Below are 16240 nucleotides of genomic sequence, written 5' to 3'. Positions count from 1 at the left end.
TTCAGGAGCACTATATATATTAGTATGTGCATCTCAGCATTGCTTTCTCTACATTGCCACTACTGTTATAACTTGCCAGGGAAAGTGGATTCTCCAGTGTTTTTATGCCTCTCCCATTTAATTTAATGTTTTTGAAATGCAGACTAGGAATCAGTGAAATACAGACAATGGACAAAGAAAGAGAAACTACACCCCCAGGCATGAGGAGCAAAAGTAAAAGCACACGCCTGGGTTAGGATGCCGTGACAGAGAGAGTGCAGTTGGAGGGCAGACAGCAAAAATGAACCAAGTTGGCTGAAAGGCAGACAGGAAGCAAAACAGTTTGGGAAATGCTGCCTTATTTACAAACACTCCCACTAGGCGATGAGATATTCATGGGCATGCAAAGCAAAACAGCAATCTTTACCACAATATTAAATGACTGTTTCTTTTTTTTTTTTTTTAAATTTATCTCACATATCATAGAAGTATCTGATAAAGACTGAAAAAAGGATAGGTATCATCCTTTTGGTCTGTAAAAATCTTGGTACAGAGTCTACAGCAGCAGGACTTCTCGTCATGGATCAAGTCCAAAAGCACAGTGATAACACAAATTAAAATTGATACTTTTTCAAAGGAGTCATCAGAACTACACTGTTATCAGAAACAGCAATTCAAAGTAATGCAATTACTTAATATCACAGCATTCAGAGCTAACTCTCTCCAAAAGCTTTTACAATTCCTAATATATTGCATCGAATTATTCAATAAACTGCATCAAGTTTAAAGCACACATTTAAGCTTTTAATAGCCTTCCTGTACCTAAAACTCAATTATTCTTTAAGACAATAGTTGTATGAAATATGTGCAGATAACCTGAACAGAACATTGGGACATTTTTCACCTCAGTGGGGGAAGATACATAAAAGAAAGGAAAGGTTTTCCTGTCAGTTGCATCAACATTAGACCAACTGAAGTTGAGGGAGTCTACCCACAGACAACAGAAACTGCACATCGCATAGCCAATCTGACAACAACTTGTACAGTGCCTGTCTCTACTCTCACTTTTGTATGTCTGTACTTTGTTTCTAAATTTCTATTCTCAAATTTAAAGACAAAAAGGTCAGGAGTAAAAGGCTGTTATAAGTAAATTAAAAATACAGCTGAGGCCTAAGCACAAAATAGTTTTGAAGGTCAAATAAAACTACATAATTAGAACTTTAACTCCTGAAAGACTCAGAGTGAACACACATGCTCGCACACAGAGTGTGATCTACTCCAACTCAGCTCTAATGTGCAGTGATTCACCACACTATCCTTACTAGAAAGCAGCAGATCAGGAAAACATCAGCCACATCAGCTTACCATCTAAATCCTTCCACTGACCCCCTTTTCATCAGCTGCCTTAAGACCAAGATTACTTTTTCTGCTTTTGAGGTTCTACAGTAGTGCTTCTGCCTGTGTTTATCACCCCATCCTCACTTACCATTTGTCCACTTTTCCCACAGCAGTCTAAATTTGCTTCTAGGTGGTTCCCTACACATGGAACTCTTTCTGACCTGGTCCCAAAGGTCACTAGTTTCTGGGCATTCAAATCCTTCCCTGAAGGCCCACTCCTACAGTGATACCTACAAAAAATCAGTTACATAATACCTGCTAGATAAAAACTGAATGAGGATGCTCTGTATCTTAAAAAAAATCAAAACTTTCAAATTAAGATATAGCACAGAGTTTGTTCACATAATATAACTACCCCACACACACATTCCTTTTCATGTTTGCCTTTAAAGCACACAAATAACTACAACTGTAATAGTGCTTTCTTTACATTTTTCAATACCAAGCACAGGACAGGTACTACAAGAAACAAATAATTACTGTACTCCTCAGCTATCTGTAATGCCTGTGGAATACATGGACTTCGAATGATTTCCCACACAATAAGGGAAATCCACAAAGCACATAAACAAATAAAATCAGTTTCAAAGCAAATTAACAGTGTAGGGATTTTTAAAGTTTTATATGCTAAAGCTGTCCCACAAAATTCCATATAATTTTGCAGATTGAGAATTTTTCCTCCTGTTCCTTTTTACTTCTTTAGCTCTTCCCAATAAATTTTCCTCATTTCACTTCCACACAAAGCACGTAAAAATGTAAAGAAAACCCATGTCTGTAGTTTCCCAATTTCTGGAGTTGTCATATGAGAGGAAGTGATTAAGTGAAATCAGTAATTTTCATTTTCTCCTCTGCACCTCTAACTTGTTTTTTTACTCTTCAGTTCTCAGCTGTGTCTAAACATCTCAAATGTCTCTTCAATTCTCAAAACTGTCTCTACGTTTCTCAAAAACATTCAGAGCAAAGCAAGGTAAAAACTGTACCATCTATCAACTCCCAGAAAAAGCATCACAAAAATTAAAAGGGGAATGCATCTCTCTAAAAAGAAAACTGAGATATACAACAACTACTATAGCATCATTTGCAAAAAGTACTAACAGGATTGGAGAAAGAATTCTCAATCAGACATGTATAATTTAATACCTACTTTCTGTATACAAGCAAAGAAAAAACAAACTCAGGGAAAACTGACCAGTATGTGACATACCACAACTATACTGATAATTAAAAGTTTGAGTATACTAATAATTAAAAGTTTGAGTATAACTGCCTGTTTCTAAGTACCTCAAGCTGTAAACACTGAAATACTACCAAAGAAAAGAAAAAAAAAACCCCATACTTACAATAATCCTGACCATTGTTTCATTGCATTAAGAAGTGTAATCCAACAGATTACATTTAGTATCTGTTTTGCTGAATAGCTTATCGTTCCCTTTTTTCTATATCCACCACTTCATTTTGTTTAAAAGGAATGGACTGGTAAAGACTTCAGCACCTTTTAAAAAGCAGCAAACATGTAAACGTACAAGCCTTCCCACTCCAAGCCCAGCATATTTATTGATTTCACATAACCTAAACTGTAATGCTCACTAAGTTAATCACCAAGCGATTGCATATAGAGTTGCTACAGTGGCAGCCACGATCCACTGTTGCTGTATTCGTCCACATAACATGAGGGTGGCAGGCTGCGAAAACAGCCATAATGCTTCTATTAGGCTAACCCAATGCACCCCAAGCCTAGATGGCTCTTGCCAGCTTCTCAGAGACTGGTAACAAAGTCTATTCACAGACAGGCTTTCTCAGCAGCTGTGGAGAAACACAGAGTGAGGCCACTTCGGGAAGTTATCATGGGCACTTCGTGGGCAGACCTATATTTAAATTACAGGTTTCCTAGGAGCACTTTGAGAAAGGCTTTCTGGTAGAGAACCAGATGAAAAATTCTTACGAGGGGAGGGTGAGCTAACTTCTGGCATGGGATGTTGGCCAGCAGTAGCACTGCTGCTGTGGCCAGCTCCACTGCCAGCAGCTCCACCGCCAGCAGCACCCACCCACTTGATGCCGCTACCGCTGCCAGGTCCAACTCCTAGCTTAGCACCCGTTTTGGTCATGTTTACAGGAATCAAAGACAAGATGAAAGACTGAGTGCTATGTATCATGTACTTTATGGCAAAAGCCTGGGTGGAAGTTAGCAAATGTTTAGAATCATACCTCAGCTCATATCTATTAAAATACAACACAAGGTCTACACGCAAAAGAATATTACATCTACTAAACCACTCAAAAGCTAACAAATACAACCGCAGTTGCCCATGCAAATTTAACTTGTCCAACTCACATATAGACATGACGTATTTTAACATTACAATGACATTTTTCTCTAGACAGCCCCTCGTGCAGCATCAAGAGGGGACAGCACCCTAGAGGCGAGACAGCAGCACAAAGCAAAGCAGGCTGCTGGTTTGCTTCTTACAGAAAGTTGAAACTGCCAGACAGAACAGAGCACAGACACAAGAGGAGAAACTTTTCATGCTCTTCTATGTCCCCTACCCATCCTTCCCTGGGTTCTTCTTTAAAACCTTATTAATTAATTCTATCTTTTCCCCTAAATGTCAAGCAACAGCCATTCCCCCACCTCTGCTCTTTCTACAGCCTTCTCAGATTAGGTACAGTTGCCACTAGACTGACACATGGGACATAGGCTTATCAGCACCACATACAGATTTTGGCAGCTAACAAATCCAGACGAAGTTTTTTTTGCTATTTTTTCTTCCTCCCTTTTTTTGTCACAGAGGTGAAAAGGATTCATTCTATTTTACATAAAACTTTAGACATGTAATACCAACTATGTTTCCTATTTTGCAAATATTTGGTTGGCCACTTTAGATATGAAGGTGAACCACACAGAAGGCTGAGCACTCAGAGCTCCACAGGAAGAAGTAGGAATCCTGCTTTGAACACGTGCTCCAAATGTCAAACACTCTGGAGGTGGGGTGCAGCAGTGCTAGCTTCTGAGAGTGGGCAGAGCTCATCAGCATGGTCAGTCTCATTTCCCAAGAACATACAAAGCCACACAGTCAGTCCAAAGCCACACTTAGCCCGCTACTTCATCTCTGACACTGTATGGCAGCATGTATGTGGACAAAAGCATAAGCATGAGGCAAGGATAAAGCAGGATTTCCCAGCAGGCTCTCAGAGTCTGATTCAGGATGATTTTTTTTGCATTTAATAATCTCAAGAAGAATTTTCTTCCAATAATATCTGATCACATTTAGAATCTCTATCAAATGTTAGCATCCAAAACATCTATGGCACAGAACAGCTTATTAACCACATACCATGCAAGAAACTTCTCCTTATTAGCTCTGAGGCAGTCACCTGCTCATTTCACTTCTTGCCCTCATACTGAAATACTTCTGCACTGGAATGTTTTTTGCATTTTCACTGTTCATCTCCTCCTTATCACCCAATGCTCCCATCACCTATGTTGTAAGAATAAGTCAGTATTTGGGGAGCCTTTGTGATTACCACAGAAAATCTCTAAGTAAATTAATAATCCTGTACTCAAAGCAGGATTAGAGTAACACGCACGTTACAACGAGGCACTGACCCACTTTTAACAATAAATAGGACTACACAGTTAATTAGTCAACGAGCATTATCTGCTCTGTGCACTGAATGAGGCTGGGGTCCAGTGAGGAAGGAGGAAGAAAAGGGAGCATCCACAGTCATGTGACTGAAGACTACCTAATAGTTCTGAATTAGGAAAGACAGTTGCTGAGGCTGTAGAGGCAGGTGATCTTCGGCAAATTCTAGTTTCATGTTTTTAACCTCAGAAACTCATTATTTAATACAACTTTATCTATTACTTCCCACATCCACAGAAATAAAACTTTCATTCCATCCACTTGGAAATCATGCAGTTTACACCACAGGTCATCAGCAAGACACAGATTTTAGATACTAACTTGTCAGTACCTATGCAGGTCAACTCCAGGCTTTGAAAAACTATTTTTCTTATTTGTTTCACAAATGTAAACCAAAGCAAAGAACATTAGAAACAAGACTAGGCCCACTTCCTGGCTCTTCAACTGAATTACTCTCTCCTTTTCCTTACTCTTTACTCCTCGCTAGTCTTTCCTGTAAAATGATCACCTATCAGTCCAAGCTTTTTCCTCTTGTAACATCAACCAAGGGGGTTTTCCCAGCAGGTAATCACTGATAATACTGGAGTGGGTTTGTCCATTCTTGGTGCGCTCACTCCTCACAATTGGTGCAACTGCAGAGAGCTCTACACAGTTTTAAATCTCTCACATATCCAATAGAAGTAAGTTTTTCAAATAATTCAACGGCCCACTTCTGAGCACACACAAATTATGAGGGGTTTTCTTAGATTTAGGGCTTGGGCAGATTTTGGAACTCTTTCTTACCACAACAGCCTTCATTTAGGAGGTTTTACCCCCAAGCTGAATCACGCACCCTCTCTCCAAGCCTGAATCCCCTAGTTTAATAGATTTTAGTGATTTCCTTTCACATAGGGAAAGAATATTTCATGCCTAACTCTGCCCAAATAAAAATGAACAAAGACTGACTTATCACGGCTGAATTTCTCCAAGATATTTCTACCTTTAAAAAAAAAAAAAAAAAGGCCAACAGTGGAAGGCAAGGAAAACTTCAGCTTGAACAACTGAAGTCTGGCAAAATGATCAAAACTCAAAAATGGCATCTTTTAATAGAAAGCATTAAGCAATTTTACATTATAGGCTCCTCCTGGAAAGGCAGACATGACAGTGCTGTGTTAATGTAAGACACTGACAAGCTACCAGCTACAGAGATAACACTGCTCAGCGGCACAAGCTCACCACACCTGGCAAAACAGCAGTTGCAGGTTCCTGAAACACACAGCAAGCAGTAAAAAGTGATATACAGGATGTTCAGCACGGCTGCACTTAATTTCAGAAGAAATATGGTTGTGACCATTTAGTAGTCCAGTCATTTAATGTAAACAAATACCAGGTTTATGACAGAAATCACTAATGCAACCAAGCCTGACAGACTCATTTAAAGGGGCACAATTTTTCTGAGGGAGCATCTTTTCTTACCTGCCAAGTGCTGCTTCACCTACAAGTGGAATAGTTATTAAAAATCAGTTTGCTGCCAACACCATCAAGCTACTGCACTGCATATTAGGAATAAGGATAACCAAACAGTAACAGCAACGCCACTCTGTGTGGCACACAGGCAATCTGAACTCCCACCATTCAAGAGGGGGACGCGTATGAAGGCTGAGGAAGCCTTGACAAAAAACATTTAGAAGCAATTTCTGTTCATAGTAGCAGATAAAGTAGATAAAAATAGAAAATAATTTTACAAGTAACTACATCTTTTTAATGCAATAATTCAGCTAGAACATTTAAAACTTCCAATAGCTGAAAGACAGCACAGACTGTCTGAAGGTGCCCACCCAAGGGTACCACTACGGAAAGCAGTGCCTCTCTGCTACCACCCCTGCCTTTGGTCGGCAAGGGAGGAGCCCCATTCCCCCCACCAAAAGCCAGCAGACAGGGGGGGAGACAGGCAGACAGACAGGGAACCCCATCTCCCTCAAACCCAGCCGAGGTGGAAGAGGGTGGAGAATCCCATCTCCCCCAAAAACCAGCCGAGGTGGAAGAGGGGGGAACACCATCTCCCCCAAAGCCAGCTGAGGGGTGAAGAGGGAGGGGAACCCCATCTCCCCAAGAGCCAGCTGATGTGGGAGTGGGGGGGAGCCCCATCTTCCCAAGAGCCAGGCAGGGTGGGAGAACACCAAAGCCAGCTGGAGCGGCATGAGGGGGGAGAACGCCATCTCCCCCAGAGCCAGCCAGGGCGGGGGGAGGGGGAACGCGGAACCCATCTCCCCCAAAGCCAGGTGCAGCAGAGGAAGGGAGGAGGAACCCCATCGGCCCCAGCAGTAGGAGCGCGAGAGAAGGTAGGAACCTCATCTCCCCAAGAGCCTGACGGGACGTAGGGGGAAACCCCATCTCCCCCAGAGCCAGCCGGGGCGGTAGGGGTGCGGAGGGAACCCCTATCTCCCCCACAGCCAGTCGGGGTAGAGGGAGCTGGGGGGAACCCCGTCTCCCCCGCAGCCAGCCGTTCGCCCCGCGAACTCGCCGCCCGCCCCCGCCGCACTCACTCGGCAGCCGCGGGCCGTCCAACCCCCCGCCGCCGCCCGTCCCCAGCTCGGGTTTCTTGGTGGCCCCCAGCGCGGCGGCCGCGGGGCCCGGACTGGCCCCGTGCTGCGGGAAGGCGGCCGGGGCGATGCCGAGCGGGAGCGCCGGGGCGGCGCCGGGCTCCTCATGCAGGAACTGGCACTCCTCGCCGTAGAAGCAGGTCTTGTCCTTGGCGTAGTAACGGCAGAACTTGAGCTTCACGGCGCCGCCGGCCCCCGCCCCGCCGGCCGCAGCCGGACCCGCCGCCACCGCCACGGCCGGCAGCGGCGGCCCCACCACCGGCGACGGCGACGAGCAGGGGAGGCCGCTGCTGTTCATGGCACCCGCCCCGCCGCCGGGGTCGGCACCATGGGGAGGGAGGCACGGGGAAGGGGCGCAGGAACCGCCGTCACCCCGCGCTCCGGAAAAGGGGGGGGGGGGGGGGGGGGGGGGAGCTCGGCGCCTCTTAAAGGGGCCGCGCGGGCCGCGGCGGGGGCGGCGGCGCCTCCTCAGAGCTCGCGGCGCTCGGGGTTGTTTATGCCATTTTCCTCTTCCTGAGCGCGCGCGCCTGCGCTGGCGCGGGGCACGATGGGAAGAGCGGGCGGGACGGGCCCGCGGGCGGACGGGGCGAGCGCGCGCGGAGGGACAGGGCGGGCGTTAACTGGACCCGCCCCGCGGTCAGAGCAGCGCGGGGCCAGCGGGGTGGGGGGCGGTGCGCCGGTTCCCCGGAACAACCCTGTGCTGGTGCAAAGCGTGGGGCGATAAGGCGAGGGGCGATGGGTATTAACTGGAGGGGCAAATTTAGACTAGACATTAGGAGGAATTTCTTCACCATGAGGGTGGTGAGGCACTGGCACAGGTTGCCCAGGGAAGCTGTGGCTGTCCCATGCCTGGAAGTGTTGAAGACCAGGTTGGATGGGGCCTTGGGCAGTCTGGTCTGTTGGGAGGTGTCCCTGCCCATGGCAGGGGGTTGGAACTGGATGATCTTTAAGATCCTTTCCAACCCAAACTTCCATGGTTCTATCTGGGTGCCTTTGCAAGTGAAGCCAGTGAAAATTCACATTAACAAAATTCCTCGTGCTCAGGGGAGAACACACGTCCCTGAAGAGCAGCCAGCCCAGCAAAGGAGTGTCCCTCAGGCTGCGTTCCCGTTACACCAGTGGGCAGGGAACAGCGAATGGGCTGTCGCATGTGTTTTTAGAGGGGTAAGAATCGTAGAATAGTTTGGGTTGGAAGAGACCTTAATGATCATCTAGTTCCAACCCCCCTGCCATGGGCAGGGACACCTCCCACTAGATCCGGCTGCCCAAGGCCCCATCCAAGCTGGCCTTGAACACCTCCAGGCATGGGGCAGCCACAACTTTCCTGGGCAAGCTGTGCCAGTGCCTCACCACCCTCATCATGAAGAAATTCCTCCTTATGTCTAGTCTAAATCTGCCCCTCTCCAGTTTATACCCATTGGCCCTAATTGTTCCACTACAAGCCTTTATAAACAGTCCCTCCCCAAGCAGACTCAAAGATACTTGCAAAGATACCTCTATGTGCTCAATGGCAGAGAAACAGTGTGGCCAGCAGGACCAGGGGTGTGATTGTGTCCCTGTACTCAGCACTGGTGAGGCTGCACCTCGAGTACTGTGTTTGGTTTTTGGGCACCTCACTGCAAGACATCGAGGTCCTGGAGCACGCCCAGAGAAGGTCAATGAAGTTGGTGAAGGGGCTGGAGAACAAGTCTTCAAGGAGTGGCTGAGGGAACGGGGTTGTTCAGCCTGGAGAAAAGGAGGCTGAGGGGAGACCTTATCACTGTCTACAACAACTTGAAAGAACATTGCAGAGAGGTGGGTGTTGGACTCTTATCCCAGGTGATAAGATGAGAGGGAATGGCCTCAAGCTGTGGCAGAGGAGCTTCAGATTGGACTTTAGGAAAACTTTCTTCACCAACTGGGTTATCATCAGACACAGGACCAGTCTGCCCATGGAGGTGGTTGAGTCACCATCACTGGAGTTGTTTAAAAGACATTTAGATGCTTAGGGCTATGATTTAGTAGTAGACAGGTACAGTTGGATTTCATGATCTCAAAGATCTTTTCCAACCTAGTGATTCTATGGTTCAAGTGGTTTTTTAATTACTACATTTTCCCCAGTCATATGTTGCCAAAGCTTGCAGAGCCATCACTGAGATAATGTATATAGAGTGGTAAAAACTTCGTATGGTTAAAGCACAATTGACACTATTTTAGTAAGAAAAACATTTGCTGTAGAATTAAGGTTACTCTTTGTCTATCGTAGTCTCTTTTATTAAAAATGAAAAGAAATTCCAGGCCTGCTTCCAAGATGCTTTGACGGTTTGCACAGAAAGAAATTTAAAAAAATAATGAATTTAGCTTTTAAATGTGACAGTGCATCAACTCAAAGTCATTCTTCCTCAGATAAAGCCTTTATAGACTTTAAAAAGTAAATGTGCTTTAAGCTGAAACCTCAATGTCGCCATTTTTGCAATTAGAAGTGTGGTTTCTCCAAGTTTTTGAACCAGGTGGGGGGGCAGAAGGTAGTTGCTCTGCCAAAAAAAAGGTTAGACAGAAAACTAGAGAAGGGCTCCAGTTCCAGCCTGGTATCCCAAGGAAACAAGATGAGGGTATGCTCTTTCTGTCATTCCCCAACAATTTTCAGCCTTTTGCTTGCTTCCGTCTGTGTGACAAAGAGCTCACAGCTTCTGTGTTCCTGCAAACTTAGAAAAGTAGGCAAAAGGGTAGAAAGACCCTCTTGGTTTCTCCATTAAAATCTGTGGGTAGGAGCTCAGACAAACCACAGCAGATTCCATAGGGAAGAGAGTCCTTGTAAACACTTCAACCATGGGAGAGGTTTCAGTCCCAGCTTGTGCACTCTGAGACAACCAAAATCAGTTTGCTTTGGTTCATGAACCAGAGGTGGTTCCAGCTGCTTTAGCTGAGGTGCCAGCAGTGCTACTTAGTTGTTTATCACTCAGCAACCGGGCTAAAGCGCTTCTGCAAGGACTTCCTTGCACTGTGAGCAGTTGCAGCCACACACAGGTGCCCTCTCAGCTGCTGCAGTGAGCAGAGGGAGAGCTTGGGAATGCATTGTTTGTCTCCCTTTATTCTGCTCATCCATGCCCTGGGAAGATGCCTGCACAGGGCAGAGGTCTCAGGCCGATGGGGACTTTGGAGTGTGGGGGTTCATAGATAGGAATGGTAGGTAGAAGATGTTGTGCTGAGGTAATGCCAGGTGTAAGGGAAGAAAGGAACCCAATATCACCTTCTGCTGAAGTCCAGTTATCGGCAGTTTGTTTATCACCCCTTATTCCTGGTATGACATCTCCTGGAAAAACGTGCCTTCCCTGCAGAAAGGTCAAACTGAGTGGACAAGTTATATGTGCATGCAAGGAGGTTGGAAGAGGTCACAGAAGGATGTTCGTAAAGGGATAAGGAAAACTTCAGTTTTCACCCAGAGCTTTTGCAAGCTTTTGCAGGCTCTGTGGATCTTTTTTCTGGATCTTTAGTGCTGCGGATTTAGTGGTATCAAGTTGTCTTACAAGAGATTTCATGATACACGTAGGACCTTTTCTGGGTAAACTGGTTGAACATGAAATGAATTCTTCCAAGCAAAGACTTCAGTTGTGTAGCCACTCCCATTGGTAAAGTGTATTCTTGTGTTTTCAGCCTTGTGAATCTGCTTTTCCCACAGCTCTTTTGCTGATCCATGCATATGTCTAATGTTACATACACACAGTGAGGTTAGGACCAAGGACACAAATGGGCTTGTATATACATGACCTGCAGTTTTTCTGTCTGCATGCTGTAGCTCAGGTTGAAAACATTCACACTGGATGCGGGAAGAGCTGAGATAGCAGACTGAGCAGTAGCACTTGATCCTGCCAGTCAGAGTGCCCAAACAGCAGTGAGATGTGTGATACAGTGCCAAGTGTTTGGGTTTTCTCACACACGAAAGTTGGTGTAAGTTCTATACCTGAGCCACCGAGCATCATACTGGCTTGGAAGTGTCCCTCATCCTTTCTGTGTTCTCTTGGCCAGCAGAGCAGAACCAGTAATGGAGAGAGATGGCATGAACCTCTTTTTGTGGCTTTGGCAAACTCTCACCTCTCTTCAGTTCTATTGACGATATACAAGGACTTGGCCTAAAGGGTGACCTGCAGCTACAGTGCCTGTGTGAGAGCCTGATACCTCATTAATCATAACTATGTGTTCCTCTACAAAATTTTTTTTTTATTGCCTTTTCCTGCTGGTCAGCTGAGAAGTCCTGCCGACCATTTGCTATCTGCTTGAACTTGCTCCACTGCCTTGTGCAGTGCATGGAGATTAACTGGGCATTCTGCAGAGTAGATTGATGATGTTAGCATTTTTTTCACAAAACAAGGTCCCCTGTTAACTGAAGCTGGCACCTATATGTAGAGCGCTGACGTTCCTCCTGTGGGCACATACCCAGATTTACTTTGCATGAGATCCAGGGAGCAAGATGAAGGAGAAACAGATAGATGCCCCTGGGCCTTGTCCTACTTTGTAGTCAAGTCATTACTGTAGTGTGTTTTTCGACCCAGAAATGGGGAAATACTCCTGTATGCATGCATGCAGCCGTAGCCAAGGGACAGACTTTCTGTGAGCTCTGACAGAAAGGCAGAACCAAATAGTATGAGATGAAAAATAAGAGGATGGGGAGAGAAAAAAGGAAATCCTTGAGAAGGAAAGCCCTGCCAAGAGCTCTTTTCTCCAGCCAAATCAGGTTGCAAGTGCCAAATAGCTCTTCCCTAACATTTCAACCAGTGTTGAGAAAGCCATGTCTGCTATCGAGAATGATGATTTCTCTTTTTGTTGACCCAAAATTAACATGTTTAGTAAATCACATGGAAACAGATCCTGAAGTGCAGGCTGGCATCAAGTAATGTGAATGAATAGCAATACTTTTTGAGAGATAAAGTTGTTGTAGCTATGATTTTTTTTAAGGCATAGACAAGACAAGTTTTGTAGGTAGGAATCTTGTTAAACCAACCAAGTAGTTGGAAAAAGTAATGCCTGAACACTGGTTTTTTTTCAACAATACCAGTTAATCTATTAAGAGATATTATCTCTACTTACAGAACTGGCCTTGCTTAATGTTATTGAAATGCATCAAAGGAAATATTTCTAAAAGAAGTTTTAATTTAATCTGAATTTAACCTTTGAAGTCTATTGTTATAGCATATAATTAAGGAAAAAAGTTATCAAGATTTACAAAAATACAAGCATAATCAGAGTCCACAGTCATATCAGACAGGCATTCACCAGTTGTTTGTTTTTTGAAGGAAGAGTAATAAAGCCCGATAGTTCAGGTTATACAAAAACTGCTGTCTAAAGACTAAGTGAAATTGACATTCTTGAGGAGATTATTCCACAAAATTAGGGGTTTTTTTTTACTCTTGTTTTGAACTGTTTGAGAATTAGTAACACGGCAGTCAGGATACTGGATTGAATGGACCAGCCTGCTGTGGCAATATCCCTGTGTCCCTAAATGGACAGCTGTCTTTACTAACAGTCTCTGGAAGAAATCAAATGTTGCTCCTCAAAAAGAAATTCATTCTTCTCGGTGAAGTTTTGAATTTAAATCAAGTAGCAAGTTCGGAGTTGACCCTGAAATGTTCCTGCTAACACCTACATTAAGGGAGGAGGAGGTCTAGCCCTAAGCTAGAGTTCATTATTAGTACAAGCACTAAAATAAAAGTCTAGTTTCGCCATGCTGTTAATCCAGTCAAATGGTTTAACTAGAGAGTTTCTTACCATGTGGCTACTCCCACTAGAGCTGGCTTTATCTAACTGTTGCAGTGAAGGCCAACCATGATGTGACGTAACTTCGATAAAACTTGGTACAAATACTTGGTAACAGAAATTGCTCTCTCATGGTGGAAAAAAACCCTACTCACTCAGAAGAAGGCTTTACTGTCATATACATATATGACACAATTGGTGAGCTCACTCCACTCTCATCTTTAGGAATAATTTAACATGCCAGATGTTATAAATATATTTTAGCTTCATCCAGTAGATATGAACTGTCCTAGCTGATGAGATCTTTCACAGAAGCTTTTAAGCTGAAAGCATAACATGTACTTTAAGACTACAGATACCAGATCAGCTGAGTCACCAGTGACAGATTCTCATACTTACGATTAAGAAAGTTAGTATTAGTTTTTCCTTGTCTGAAACACAAAAGGGCAAAATATCTTCAAATACCCCAGCAGCTTCAAGTGCTGAATGGATCGGATGGAAGATAAAGAAAAGCACTATGCTCACTTGCCATTTTAAAATAAAAAGACTTAAAGGACAAACATGCACTCTTTTAGCATGTATGAAAGAGTTTGAACAGGTCATTGCCATGCCACCGAATTGCCCACAAGCAGTAAGTGGCTGGGATAGTTGTCTGGTAGTTTAAGAACAGAAGCACAAACTACACCCATGTTTCTGAGGACAAAACTTGTATGTAGCTGTGGTGTTGAAAGGGTTACAATGAAGTACAAGAAAGACATAGACTTAGGAGTAACTCCAGTGAAGAGCCTGGAGGATGATAAGAGATTGGGGTATCTGATATAGGAGGAGAGAATGAAAGTGCTGGGGCTGTTCAGCCTGGAGAAGAGAAAACTCGGTGGAAATCTTATCAATGTGTATACGTTTCTGATGGGGGAGCCAGACTCCTTTCTAGGAGTGGTGGTACCCAGTGACAGGACCAGAGGCAATGAGCACAAACTGAAACTCAGGAGGTTCCCTCTGAATATGAGGAAACACTTTCACTGTGAGAGTGTTTCAGTGCTGAATATATTGCCTGGAGAAGTTGTGGACTCTACATCCTTGGAGGCATTTAAAACCCTACTGGATATGCTCTGGAGCAACCTATGCTACTTGACTGTGCTTTGAGCACAGGAATGGACTAGGCAATTTCCATAGGTATCTTCCAACCTCATCCATACTGAGACTGTGTACCAGTGAGGGCTGTGGAAAAAAATAAACAACCTGCCAGCCAGGAAAGTTTGTTGTTGGCGTGGCATTTCCCTGTCTGCAATTATTTCTCTAATGCCTGTGGAATCCTGCACTTCCTTTCCTAGTTTTTGCATCCTTGCAAATATGCATTTCCCTGGTTTTCATATCATTCCAACTCCATCCTTTGCACTGCATCACATACAAACTTGTCTCCGGCACCAGAGTACAATGCTATTGCCTCAGTCTGTATTTCTAAGACAGTCTTGTGAGAGATCACACGCTGATCTTGGTTAACAATGCTGGCCTCAATGCTGTTTTCCCATTGCCCCTTGCAGTTACCTTTGGGACATTTTCTGTGGCTTCTTTTACCGATTTTAGGTCTGTCTAGTTCTGGTCCATCTACGTTTTTATTTCATCTTCCCTAATGCAAAATAAGCTATTTACCAGGTATCAGTAAAAATTTTAAAAATGTAGATATCATCACTGGTAGGTTTCTGAGAACACCTTTATGACACTAAATCTATTTTCTTAGGGATTGTTTTTATCCAGGTTCTGTACAATTGCAGAATGGATGCTTAGTCCCTAGCAAGTAAGCATATAACAGCTGAATGAATAATGTAATAAAATATAACTTTACACATAAAATATAATGGTTGAATGAATAGTAAAAATCTGATAGCAGATCCTGGGGGATCCTGAGCAAGTTGCTTCAGCTTATGCCTCCTTAGAACTGCATCCACTGGATCCAGCTACGACACAAGGCTGTGGAAGGTGGGGAGATCTACCTGCCCCTCTGAGATGTCCTCTCCCAGTACAAACCAGGGGGCCTTGCTGGTGTGAGCAACTTGAGCCACAGCTGGGCTAGTTCCACCTTTTACACACCAGTGACCAGGAGGCAGTGAGGAGGCAGGCCCTGGGGTGCTGTGGTCCAAGGGAGACAACAAGCAGGGACAGGCTAAGGGCAGACAGACTGTGTCCCTAGAGACCCACATCCAAGGGCAAGCCTGGAGGCCTTTATTTTTATCCCTTAGATAAGTCATCTGCAAAACAACTCCAGAGCAGCTGTAGCTCAGCTTGAACCTTCCCATGGACAGTGCTAGTTTCCTTTTCCCCCTGTTTTAAACACAGCCACAAAACCTGCTCCCCACCAGGGTGGCAGCCCCCCGGGCTCTCAAAGGTGGCTGCAGCAGGTCCTATGTCACCAGCAGACCAGGCACTCATCCAGTGCAGGAAACCTCCCTCAGCCCATGACAACAGATGCGGCAGGGTATTCCCATGGCGTTGCACAAACTTCGGTTGGATTTTTATTTTAGCTTGCCTCTTCAGCTTGGCAGCACTGCTTGCTCTTCCTCTCATCAATACCCAAAGAAATTACGCAGGCTGCCAGTGCATGAAAGCAGAACCTATAACTGCTTCAAAAATAAGAATTGAAATGAGACAGCAAAAAGTCAGCTGCACCGAATTTACCCTAGAAAATATTTTTATGTAGAAGTGTGAGTGAAGGGCTAAAGAACCAGGCGAAGACTGAGCAGCCAGAGCAGAGGCAGCTGCTCAGCTTGGCAGAGGCATCCTCTGACAGAAGGAAGATGCTCCCCAACCCCCCAGAGAGGCCCCTTCTCCCCATCCCATAGCTGTTTCCTTCAGGCTCAGGACTCAGACCCTCACTTTTGAAGAAGTGGTTTCACTGTGGGCAGTGACGTGCAC

At 44.7% G+C, this 16240-nt stretch overlaps 1 protein-coding gene across 5 annotated transcripts in view; it reads right to left on the bottom strand.

Moving 5' to 3' along the window:
• Positions 1–8007, bottom strand: part of PAN3 (poly(A) specific ribonuclease subunit PAN3) — an 84113-nt gene extending 76106 nt beyond the window's left edge. For 4 of the 5 annotated variants that reach the window (XM_054066915.1, XM_054066946.1, XM_054066926.1 and 1 more), the window contains exon 1: positions 7544–8002. In XM_054066915.1, coding sequence (XP_053922890.1) covers positions 7544–7898 — 355 coding nt within the window. In that variant the 5' untranslated portion in view covers positions 7899–8002. Of the gene's footprint in view, positions 1–7543 lie in introns of all 5 variants that reach the window. The other variant, XM_054066954.1, reaches the window with a different exon arrangement.
• Between the last annotated feature and the right edge of the window lie 8233 nt (positions 8008–16240).

Source organism: Cuculus canorus, chromosome 1, assembly GCF_017976375.1.
Source record: "Cuculus canorus isolate bCucCan1 chromosome 1, bCucCan1.pri, whole genome shotgun sequence".
Classification (NCBI taxonomy): domain Eukaryota; kingdom Metazoa; phylum Chordata; class Aves; order Cuculiformes; family Cuculidae; genus Cuculus; species Cuculus canorus.
The sequence above is the reverse complement of the archived record's forward strand: the minus strand, read 5'-3'. Positions and strand labels throughout refer to the sequence as shown.